Genomic DNA, 12,512 nt, shown 5'->3' with positions numbered 1-12,512 from the left:
ATCACATCTGGACTTTAATGTATAAAAGACCAATAACGGCATATTAGAGCAGCATATATATATATATATATTGTACAGAGATAATTTATATTGTAAAAGACGAGGTGTTATTCTGGTACAAAAAGAGGAGATGATCAGCTGTACTATTTATCATGGAATTCATGGTACAAAAAGAAACACACAAAAACACATGGCATATTAATGTGCACTGTATTATATACAGCATAATGCAATAAGACTACATAGATTTTATATTTATTTCTGTACAGAATATACACTCAATATATAGATCGGTTTGGAATGTCAATCTTTATTTTTAACCTCTGACAGAAATCAAACTCTGTGACGGCATCTACACAGAGGAGGTGACACACTTCTTCTGCTCTGATCTAAAGAGAATTACTCCCTAAATAAACAGCAGGCAGGTTTGAAGGGGAAGAAAATAGAATAATGCAGCAGTGCATTAGGCTTAAATAAACAACAGCTCGGCTGCAGGGAATTGCTAGCCTGCAAGTCTCTGCTTTTTGGATGTCATGCAGGCAAATATGGGAGACTTTTCAATCTTCCCTGACTCCTGGGACACATGACTTTCAGCTGTGTGGTTAAGTGTGTGTGTGTGTGTGTGTGTGTGTGTGTGTGTGTGTAATATGTAATATGTCCATGTGTGTTTATGAAGTGCATCCTGGGGGCTACATTAGCTCTAGATCTGTCAGTTCAGACAGGATGCCTGTTTTGCCTCTCACTGTCAGGAGTTTGCTTTCTGTATACTATGCGCATGCACCCACACACACACACACACACATCAGAGAGCAGATTAAGCAACACTGGAGAAAGACACAATTAAGTATACAGTATAAAATGATTGTGGCATCAAAGTATTAAACCTGCAGTCAGCGCTGTATTCTGGAGGTTTCCTGACATGTGCATTTACCAGAACAAGCCCACAAACATGAACACACGAGGTTGTTTCATTTTTCACTCATGTCTGATGCTTTGTCTGCAGCAGCATCGGATCTAATAATGCTTTGAACTCGACATCAAATAAAATGTTGCATGGCTGAATCAACGTTATTAAATTCATGGTCTCATTATTTGGCCTGTTGTTCATTTTGTCTGGGTATCCAGTTCTGCTCTAACATGCACGCGCTCTGTGTATGAGAGATTTTGTGTGTGTATGTGTGTGTATGTGTGGTGATGAAATGGGAAAATGGGGATGAAGAGAAAGCAGCAGGGAATTGAACATGTGGAGAGGGGAAGCAGGAAGATTCTCATTTGAGATAAAAATATACTCCTTGCAATCTCTGAACGTCCAAATGTGTATGCGCTTGCGCACGCACATGCGTGCACACACACACACTGACACACACACACACACAGAAGAAGAACATCTATAGTGGAGAAAGAAAAGCTCAACTGACCCTGTATAAGCCCACGCCTGTAAAGAGCTGCCCCTGTGTTCTGTGGGAAATTGAAAATAAAATTTTCCTACAGGGATCAACAAAGGGCCACAACCACTCTTGTTATAACCAAATAACAGCACTCCATGGACCTCAATTATGTGACCACTGCCAGGATTAGAAAGTTAAAAAACAAAAGAAAATGCATAAAGCTGGATAATTTGCCAGTGTAGCTTGTAAAAATGCTACAATAACTTGTATATCACAGTATCACGTATGCTTCGGATGTGTGCTGATGCAACATGGAAGACATAAACACAAAAATATTAGATAAAGGGTAATGATATGTTTTTGACTGACAAGAATAAAGAGCGTCACAGTTTCTTAGAGCATGGCTGTTCAAAAGGCTGTGCTGATTATGTCAAAACTCTTTCTTTCACCTGTCAGAAAGAAAGGGGATGAAAAACTAGAGGAGAGCGCTTCCCAACTGCAGCTTAATATGGAATATATTAAAATAGCATCAGTACACACCATCAGATATGGTTAGGAAAACTGAGAGAGTAAAATAATGACGCATTTCAACAGTCTTGACAGCCGCTCTCTGTCTCTCTCTCACCTTTCTGTCAGCAGAAATAGAAGCTGAAAGCAGACATGTAGGTTTATATGTGTGTGTGTGTGTGTGTGAGCGAGTGTGTGTGTGTGTAGCTACAGGAACAAAATAATAGGCAAGAAAAATAAGGAACTGCAAGACAGCTGTTCTGTCATGCTCAGATTAACACTGCAGATTCCTTTTCATCAGTGCTGTTGTTACCAGATCACTTCTGCGGCAGAAGTTCTGCTCAAATATTAAAACTTTATCAGAAACTTGACACATGACATAACCCTGAATGCAGGCAGTTGTTAAGGAGAGTAAAATGTGACTTTGTCAAGTGTAAAACTCCATGTGTGTTCAGTGATCAGCCTCTCACTTCCCAGAGTTGGTCACATGCTGGCAGGCAGATGGGCTCCCTGGTTTCTTGTTGGGACTGAGAGGAGGGTATCCGAGCGCCATCATGCACAGTCCTCCTTTGAACGTTGGTGTTTTCACAGTCTGACGGCCACCACGCACGCTCCTGCTCTGCCCACACACAAAGGTGCTACCTGGAAAGACAGAGAAATAAAAGAAAACATAAGAATCACAATCACAGCTGGATAATAAAAGGCGCAAGATTGTCTAGAACTATAAATCAGTGATGTCCCATCAGATCACAGCATTTTCATGTTTTCAGCTGAATCAAAAGTCTACATGGTCCTTCATAGGTTCAGTGCTTTTTAAAAATCTACTGGATACAGTCAACAACCCTGAAAACTGCAGGTCTAAAAGCAGGTCTCTTTATAGCTTTTAGTTCTGTTCAGCCTTTAGTTTTTGCCCAAACAACTTTTACTTTTTAGGTTCAGTATCACTGCTCCCATGCCATCGTCTTCTACTACAGCAGGCAGCTGTTTTCAGCAACAAAGCTCTAAAAACCCACATTACACCATCTGCTCATCACCAAACAGGAGACAGGCACAGTTCAGGACTGGCTGGTGACTGTAGTAGAGCATTTAGCAGCTAAAGAGCCAGACGGTACTTATCTTAGGAGATGGTAGAGACCAAAAACAGAACTAAAAGAGAGTTAATATTGGACTTACTTTACATCAGGCGAACAATAAATCCTGCCTGATGTTCAAATTAGCAACTTTTTGACAACAGGCTCACCATATCAACTCAAAAGGTCATCATATATAACAGCTTGTTTCAGCTGACCCCAACAGCTAAAAAAACCCCAGGTTACAAGTACTCAGATAGAATGAAAACTTGAACATATACATGGTTATTCGTGAAGGACAATGTAGGATGAGCACAACATTAATGTTTTGGCTCTGAAGTTGTTGCTCCCGACAAGGAAACACTGCACAGCAGGAAGCGGGGTGTGATGATAATCCTTTGGCTCTCAGATAAGCTTTGGGTCTTTGTAGTTGTCTAGTCCTGTTAGTTTTCTTAGACACAGCAAGTCAAAACTGTCTGTCAGTCATCTAATTTTAAACATGAACTTACCACCCACGCCTTGGAAATCTTTCTTGGAAATAAAAAGATTGACAGATTTGTGCTAGAGTAAGCTGGGAAAGTGCTGCTACTAGGATGGGACAGACAAGCCATCCATCGGTTTGTTTGTTTCAGTGTCTGACAATGAACATGCAAGGACACATTTAATGTTCCCATCATGTCGCCTCCCTATCAGTTAGTCCTCATCCCTCTGTGGCAGTTTGAGCAATCTCTGTATCCGCCCACCTGCACCTCTTTTTCTCTGCATGGTGCGTGTCTCCAAAATAGTGGATTTCCACTGACTTTGGTTGAAAATCCTCTGGGGCTATGCAGGAGATGAGGCATAAACTGAAGTGTGATATACTTTTGTTGAATGAAGTGGTTCAACTTTGATACAGTCCCCTCTTCCCATAGTGCTTCGGGACAAGGACAACATTAGCATGAGGTAAACACACATTTACATAACAGTGAAAACATGCCAAGATTCATGGGAGAGGAGCTGGAGGAAGGTCAAACTGAGACTGTGCATTTGTACAACATCTTTACTGGTGCAGACCGTGAGTTATTACTTGTCGTTATTGCACATGTACATACAAGTGCATACATTTGAATCTGTGTATGTGTGTACTATAAGAGAATACAGCTTCTTAGACAGTACAGACCTGTGTCCACTCGTTTGTCTGAGGGTCGTAAGCTTCAACAGTATTGAGATACACCTGTCCGTCATAACCGCCCACAGCGTAGAGACGGTCCCCAAGGAGACACACACCAACCGCGTCTCTGCTGATGCTCATTGGAGCGACTGCCGTCCACACATCTGTCTGAGGGTCGTACCTGTACACAGAAAGAAATGATAAACAACATTTTAATTACTGAGGTTTACATGTGCTGGTAGGTGCATATTTGACTGACTCAAGACAGTCAGACTCGCTGTTTCCCTGCCTCCAAGAGAGTGGTGTTAGTATTTTATTGTTAAACAACTGATTTGACCAGGTATAGAACCTATTCATCAAATACATTAATCAAATAGGAACACACACGTATATACGCAGACTCACCTCTCCACACAGTCACTGAGCCGAGACGCAAGAGATGAGGCTGGAGCATCGTGACCTCCGATGGCGTACAGGAAGCCATGCCATGTGGCCACACCCACACCTCCACGCCTTTTAGCCATAGGAGCACAGCCACTCCACCTGAGGTTGTAGCATGAGAAAAAGCAGACTCTGACATTTGTTCCAACACTGAGGAAAACCTGACTAATGTGCCAGTCGTGGACCAATAAGAGCCTCGCCTCAGCTCTTCCACTGAAGACCATAATGAATGTAATTGATAAACACAAGCTGTTTGATTGTGGTCTATTCTAACATCCCGAGAGGCTTAGCTGTCTCCTTTGATCTGTGGGTAAATAATCTTAAAAGCACAGACACGCTTCACTAGAAAGAACTGCACACAGGAAATAAAGCAGGAGACAGCAATTAATTCTGGTCAAATGAAGTCCCCTGTGCCTGACCTGTTGGTGTGGGGGTCGAAACACTCCACTGAGCGCAGGCAGGACGAGCCGTCCCGACCTCCTACTGCATACAACCTGAGGAAGATAGAAGATGGTGTTATCCTTTATGGACACACATATACACACATATACACACACAAACACACACACACACACTGCACAATTTCGGTCCTCCGGAAGTCCCTTTTCAATTTAGTCACACTGAAACAGATGGTGTAAGAGTGTGTGCTTGTGTGTGTGTGTGTGTATGTGCAGGATTTGGGGACAGACTGAGGTGAGCAAAATCAATCAGCCAACACTCTTGGGGCATCACAACCCCTAGCACTCACTCAGTGTGTGTGTGTATGTACATCCATGGATGTGGAGCTGAGAAGGCGAAGTAAGAAATGCATCAGAACCAGTCAAGCAAGTAATGAGCTCCATCAGGAAAAGAGCTCAGAGAAAACACAACACATACATGAGCACTCACAAATGCACACAACCACATACACGTACACACAGACACACACACACACAACTGTTAGGCATGCTTAGGCAAATCAGTTATCCCTGTATTAATTAGCATCTATAAAGCCTTTCTCTGAGGCACTGAATAATAAAAACAACGGTGAAATATTGCAGTTCTGATATATTCTGCTGCCAACTGCTGGAGCAAGTGAGGAGATTCAAGTTCCCAACTTATCAAATCCCACCATTAATATGTGCATCTGTGCTCGCTAAGTGTTCGCTGTGTGACTATGAGTATTATCACCGCTTTCACTACTCTTCAGTACTGCAGTTTGTTTGTGCAGGAGGACAGGAAGCAAGTTGCAGAGAGGTTACAGTAACATTACTTCACCTCTGTTACTTTCATCTCTAAATCAAACAGACAACTGACAAACTGATCTTCTTCCAGTAGGACCAAAACTGTGTGGTTTTGAGCTGATGGAAAATGTTTTGGTCCCTGCTCTGGATTTAGTCAGAATGAGAATAAGAATCAGAAACACTTTATTGATCTCTGGAGGAAATTGGGTATTAGCTTATAAATTGGCTGGTTTTTTGGGGGGGGGGCATATGGAGGCTGTGAACTATAATCTGGCCAAAATGCCAACAATCTATTAAATTAGGTTAGCCTTAGTGCGTTTAGAAGCAACAGCAAGATGTCAGATGTGTCAAACCCAAAAACTGAAAGCATGTTCATAATACATGAGTCAGTATTTAATCTCTGAGTTTAGAGTTAAACAGTGTAGATATGTGAAACAATACGTTATCTCACTTACTTGCCATTGAGTACAGCTACTCCTACTGTGCTTCTGGGCGTAGCCATACTTGCAACAAAGCTCCACTGGCGAGCTTGGGGGTCCCACCTGGTAAGAAATGATGTAAACAACATCTCAGTCCCGCACATGATGAGACACAGCTCATCTGAACTTCCAAAATGTTACAAAAATGATGAAATATGCAGTGCTGTAAAGAGATTGTGTTTTTTCACAACACTGCAGCTTTCAGCAGCATCTCTTTCCAAAAACAGTGCCGCGTTACACTAGATAATCCACAGAAAATGCTTTCAACAGCTTTTATATGAGCTACTTTAAACTGAAGAAGAAGCCCCTTTGGACTGTCAGATCGCAGAGGCAAATATCTCAAACCTTGTCAAATAATCTGTCTTAATGGCTGTATACTACACGAGGTAAGTGTGATAAAAATAATTTGCATTTTATATAATAAGTTAATAACAGACTAAAACAGCTGTTTCAAGTATCCTCTTACCTTTCCACTGTGCTAAGGTAACTCCAGCCATCATGGCCTCCTACTGCATACATGGGCCCCTCCAGGACGGCTACACCTGCCATACACAAACACACATACACGATTAAGTCATGGCAGCTAACAAAAACACTATCAGCTTGGACAAGTTCAGAACACCACACGCTTAAGACAAAAGTGTGAGTTTTTGCGTGTGTGTGCAACCACATGAAGGGCATTAGGCGTGCAGAGTTATCAGCATGTTGACACCTCCATACGCAAGGGATTTATCTGGCAGAACATCTGTAGTGCCAGATGTGCGTTTCAATTCCCACCTTCCTTCACACACACACACACACACACTTCTCAAAACAATGAAGCACCAGTACAGCATGCCTTATCAAATTTTGTCATTGTAACGCAGAGTGAGTGGGGAAACTGTCTTCCAAACCAGATAACACAAGTCCATCCTGCTGAAGTGCTCTTGAGCATGACGCTGAATCATTTACTGCAGAGGTGCCGTTCTGTGCCTCAAACTGACTTTTTATCTCACTGGTTAAGAGTGAAAAGACAGTTTTAACCAAAAAAATAAAAATCAAATTAAACAAACAAATAAATAAAAGTACTGTTGCATATTTCTTTAAAATACTTGTGTAATTCCATTCATTTTCTATACTGCCTATCCGTGCAGGGTCAGGGGGAGGGGTGTGTGTGTGTGTGTGTGTGTGTGTGTGTGTTTTGTTCAAAACGGGGCTCACCTAAACCATGCCTGTGTGTGGACATGGGAGGCATGACGCTCCAGGTCTTGCTGTGTGGGTTGTAACATTCCACAGTGTTAAGGGTCTTGAGTCCATCTCGGCCTCCCACCACATAAAGACGGCCATCAAGGACAGCTACACCGAACTGCAGCCTCCGTCCACTCATGGTGGCTACCTGTCGCCACATGTCCCGACGCAGACAGTACTGCTCGATGCTGGTAGCACCTGGAGAAAACAATCGAGAAATATGTCAAATGTGAAAGAAACTCCTCGCTGTGCTCTAATGTTGCACTTCTTCATCTGCTGTTCGGTCTTCTGTAATTTTTATTCTTTTTATCTCAGTATTTTTCTTAGTGGTTTTTTTTTTGGTTTGTTTGTTTCCCATTATCAGAACAATATGTAGTTGACAAAGTGGATCAGGATCAATGAGCTCTATTCACGATGATATAAAAATGAGTTTTCTGATTATTACAAAATATAATAATTTTATTACAGTTGCTCCATTAAGCCATAATTTAGTAATAATGTCTGTGAATTTTGTGTTCTGTAATTATAGATCCTGCTGCCTAAGGGTCTAACATAAGAGCTGCAACTAATCACTCAACACATTTTTTAAGACATATATTTTATCCATTATATTTTGAAAAACTATATAAAATTATACATTTCAGTAATTTCTGTTTTTCACATTTATATATTCCTGTGCATGTGTTGCGTGACTCTTCCACCTTTTGTAGCGTCCATGCCCCCTACGGCAAACATGGCCCCAACGGTGGCCTTGCGGGGCCGGGTGCGGGGACTCTGAAGCAGGGGCCGTCGCTGAGGCAAGAGGTGATACTTCATCCCCTCCATCAGCAGCCGCTGGCACTCCATACTGTCCCGGAGAAGAGGGTTGGACTCCAGGTCTGCCAAGAACTACACACACACAAAACACACACACTGAGACATGAACACTTGACAACCTCTATCAACAAGCACTGGAAACAAAAGCAAAGTGTGTGTGTGTACTGCGGGTGTGGGTTACAATGTCATCACTGATTGCGAAGGTCTGAGAGTCGAAAGAAAGCTGTTCTCTCATTGATTGAGAGATTAGATATGATCAGACCAGCAGCCATTATTGTTTACACGCACACTCACACACACACGCGCGCGCACACAGATCATCTGATCATATGACACACTAGAGGACTAATCTGTCCTCAGCATCTCATCAGCTTTCTAGTGCACACCCTCTAACCTCATCTATGATCACACACACACACACACACACACACACACAGACACACATACACACACACACACACAGCCAGGGGGCTGCAGCATGAAGCACTTCAATCTACCAGTCTGTTCCTTAAAATACATCCACAGAAAATCACTGCCTGTGAAAGAGGCAGGGTGGTGAGAAGCAAGTTTTCCCTGAGGGCAAGAAGGCATGAATTACATGATTTACATTTAGATAGGTGTGTGCTTGTGTGTGTGTTAATAGATGGAAAGCAGTAAAGGTTCCAACAAAGACTGATTTTTTTGTTTTGTTTTGTTTTGTTTAGTTAATATAAAAATCAAGTTTCCACACTGTGTGTGTCTCTGCAAGCTATGCATGTGTTGGCTGAAGTCAGTAGGGAGATGTTAAAATAAAATGGCTGCTAACATTCAGTCACAGAATAACAAGTATACAGGATACTGTATACTTGATAAAACATAAAAAAAGTAGTATTAGTAAAGTATTTTACATCCCCTTTTTCCCTCCATGCCTCTCCATAACTCTCACGAACCAACACACAAAAATAAAATTCAACCTAAATAATTTAATTTGACCACTGAATATAAAATCAATTTTGCCAGCCAGACGTGCAGAGCGGAAAGCATACGTGGTAAATGGATAAGTAGCTTACACGCCAGTGTGAAAGCCCACCTTCATTGCATACAATCACCCAGGGACAAATTAGGGTGAACCTTATTTCAGCATTTGTTTGTTTGTGTGTGCGTTTCTCCTCTCCTGTGCTATTTATCCATCATGCCGTGAAGGATTATATGTGGAGGGGAAGATAAGACTGAATCGTGCAGGTTTCCCACCTTCTCCTCTCTGTCCTCTCTTTACCTCTCAGTGGGCAGCAAAAAAATAGTGCTCACAACACTGAGCTGAACTGAATTCAAGCTGAAACAGAACTCTGTTTCAGCCCAAATTTAAAAAAGACAGTGTGGAGACTTACAACAAACACACACACTAACATACAGACAGAAACACACACATCTCAGAGCTTTGTGCGCTCTAACTAGCACTTACATGTCTCCATCTTTCGCACACAAAACACACTAGTGCTGAAACTATTAGTCAACTTACTGATTAGTTGACTTTTCCTCTAACGCCTTCAGCGGGATTTTATTTTTAATTTGTTCATTTCTTTGGTTTATGTTCATATAGCTGCAAAACTGAAGACATTCCCACCAGATTCAGCTGTACTTTGTGCTTAGTGCTAATTTGCAGATGTTGAACATAACGTAAGCATTAAACCTGCTGTGGTAGCATGGATGTAGATTCTTTTAGTTTTGTTCAAGCAAAAATGCAAACAACAACAACAAAACACTGGTTCCAGCTGCTTTTATTTGTCTAAATTTGGGTTTTGGACTGTTAATTGAAGAAAAAAAAAAAAACAGGAAGAAAAACAAGATCAAGAAAACAATCAGCATTTTAATCAGTGATTGCTGATGAACACACCCACACACACTTACTACCCTGTAAATCTATCTGATTAAAAATGCTCTGGAAAATTAGAGTGAGTGAGTGTGTGTGTGTGTGTGTTTGACAGTGGTTATGAGGAAAGTAGATTAAAGGCATTAATGTGAAGCATTGACATCCTCTTGATGAGTAATCACACGGTGGCCTAGATAGAGAGCTGACTAATTTGTTGATGAATATTGATTGGTTGTCTGTGTGAGGTGTTTGCGTCATTTCATTGGTATTTTGTCTGGTGGTGGTGAGATGTTGTTAAGGGTTAATTCAACTTTCAGCTCTACGTCTGTCTGCTGTTGCTCCCTCTGCTCTAGTGCTATTCCGCTGCTTTACCTCTGCCATCCATCTTCTACCCCTTATTACGTGTAACAGCTACTTGTGATTTCAGCTGACCGGGGCAAAGTCGTATATCTGAGCCTTTCATACTGTATACCACACAAGTGCAAAACAAGGGAAATGGATCAACACAGGCAGAGTGAGGCAAATGACTGATGAGGGAGATGGAAAGAACAGATAATTTAGCTGTAGTTAAGGGGAATATTACACTTAATTAAGGTTTAAAACATGTGTGTGTGTGTGTGTGTGAGAAAGAGAGTATGCAAAGCCCTAGGCAGTAACTGAGACTCTGACTAGCATATAAACTTCTCAGCACAGAGAGATGGAGAGAGGAAGAGAATATGCCTGGAGACCCATGCACACACATATGAACTCAAATACACACATATACACTTACACAGATGCAAACACAAGCACACACCTGACAAAGTGATGGTTGGGATCTACGGTTTGTGTAACAGCTATAGTCCCTCTAATTGCCCAAAGAGTATGGTGAGCGGAAAGTGACCATCAGATCATCAGGAGGAAGACTCATAGAAACTTGCCACATTCCTTGCTGTGAGAAATACTAAGACATGAATAACAAAGCTCTCGCTATAATTATGTGGTAATCTTTTAGCTTTAAAATGTGTTGAGTGATGCCACAGACTAAGAAAAAGAAACAATAACCTCATGGACACAGTAGATTACTAATGTGCTCTCGTTAGTGTTTGTAATTAAACTTTTCATGATTGCTTCTCAGCAATATACAGATTCATTACTGCCCATTTAACTGACTTAAGAGTGTGTGATGGAAAACGAGACAACAGGAAAGAGACAGAGGAAGAAGGAGAAAAAGAGCAGACAAAGAGGGAGGCACTTGATAATGTAGTGAAGCTGACAGATAAAAAACTGTTTTACAAGCTTTTACCATCTAGTCATTGCTATCATGAATGATGTGGGTGTATCTAACTGACACACCGAATCAGTATCAGCACAGATGCTAACCTGAGTGGATCAGGATGATGAATCCACATTAATACAGTTTCACTGTCGGTGACATTTTAAAACTCAGCGTCGTCTCTCTCAATTACATTCAGCTACGATTCTGTCCTCTTGTTAATTTACACAGAAATTATTCCAGTTAGTTTGATGCAGTGCAATATAAAGTTGTCATGTCTCTGGCCACCACATGAGTCAATATTCACTCTTCTGTAGCTCTGTTTTTGTTCTCTACCAACTCCTGAGGAAAATATCTGTCCCTTCAGCTGCTAAATGCACCACTTTGTTTACCAACTGGTCATTAACTATGACTGTGGATTGAAGTGGTAGAGTCAAGGGGAGCTGCAGATTCAGGGGATAATTCCTAGATTGTTACCAGCAACCACTTTCACCTTATTATTATATAATAAGTAACTGTTTGTTATTTACCATTAGTTGATTAATTAATTAGTCAATACACTGAAAATGAGCTGCCAAATATATTGACAATCGATTCAAAGGTTTCAGTTTCTAAAATGTAAGGGTTTGCTGCATTTCTTTGTTATGTATGTAAGTATATTTGGGTTTAGGATGGTTGGTTTGGCAAAAGGAGCAATGTGAAGATGTCACTTCGGGCTCTGGGAAAGAGATGAGATTTTTTTTTCACTTTTTTCATTTTATAGCATAAAAAATTGATTACAAAAAACATTAGCATGTAGTAGGTGGAGACACGTCAATCTTTTGTCCACTGGGTAGGAACCTATGTTTTTTATCTTGGCTTAAGGGAGTGACATACAACTTCAATAACACTGAGAGGGACACTGTCTCCCAGATGTACTGGATTTGTATCATTGACAGAAAACCCTCCTGTGGCGTGTCTGAGTTCATGTCAACAGCAACAGTGACCACAGCTGCTGTGAGCACGGTGCCAAAGTTTTGGGTTTGTCCTGTAGGACCTGTGGGCTGCAGCTGCGTCAGTCCCAAATGTTCTGTGCCTGGCAATGCATATTTCTGGCCCTCATAACTG

The 12,512-nt window shown here is 41.4% G+C and overlaps 1 protein-coding gene across 3 annotated transcripts in view; it reads right to left on the bottom strand.

The window, feature by feature from the left end:
- The window catches only part of klhl5 (kelch-like family member 5), a 50,220-nt gene continuing 37,708 nt past the window's right edge, over nucleotides 1-12,512 (bottom strand). For all 3 annotated transcript variants that reach the window (XM_046413470.1, XM_046413461.1, XM_046413453.1), the window contains 8 exons: nucleotides 8,187-8,373; nucleotides 7,459-7,683; nucleotides 6,725-6,800; nucleotides 6,235-6,321; nucleotides 4,976-5,050; nucleotides 4,521-4,658; nucleotides 4,125-4,296; nucleotides 1-2,537 (listed from right to left, as the gene is read on the bottom strand). In XM_046413470.1, the coding sequence (XP_046269426.1) occupies nucleotides 2,481-2,537; nucleotides 4,125-4,296; nucleotides 4,521-4,658; nucleotides 4,976-5,050; nucleotides 6,235-6,321; nucleotides 6,725-6,800; nucleotides 7,459-7,683; nucleotides 8,187-8,373 (1,017 nt within the window). In that variant the 3' untranslated portion in view covers nucleotides 1-2,480. The remainder of the gene's footprint in view (nucleotides 2,538-4,124; nucleotides 4,297-4,520; nucleotides 4,659-4,975; nucleotides 5,051-6,234; nucleotides 6,322-6,724; nucleotides 6,801-7,458; nucleotides 7,684-8,186; nucleotides 8,374-12,512) is intronic.

This window comes from Scatophagus argus, chromosome 2 (assembly GCF_020382885.2).
Source record: "Scatophagus argus isolate fScaArg1 chromosome 2, fScaArg1.pri, whole genome shotgun sequence".
NCBI lineage: Eukaryota > Metazoa > Chordata > Actinopteri > Scatophagidae > Scatophagus > Scatophagus argus.
Note: the sequence above shows the minus strand (reverse complement) of the source record. Positions and strands in the feature narration are given on the sequence as shown.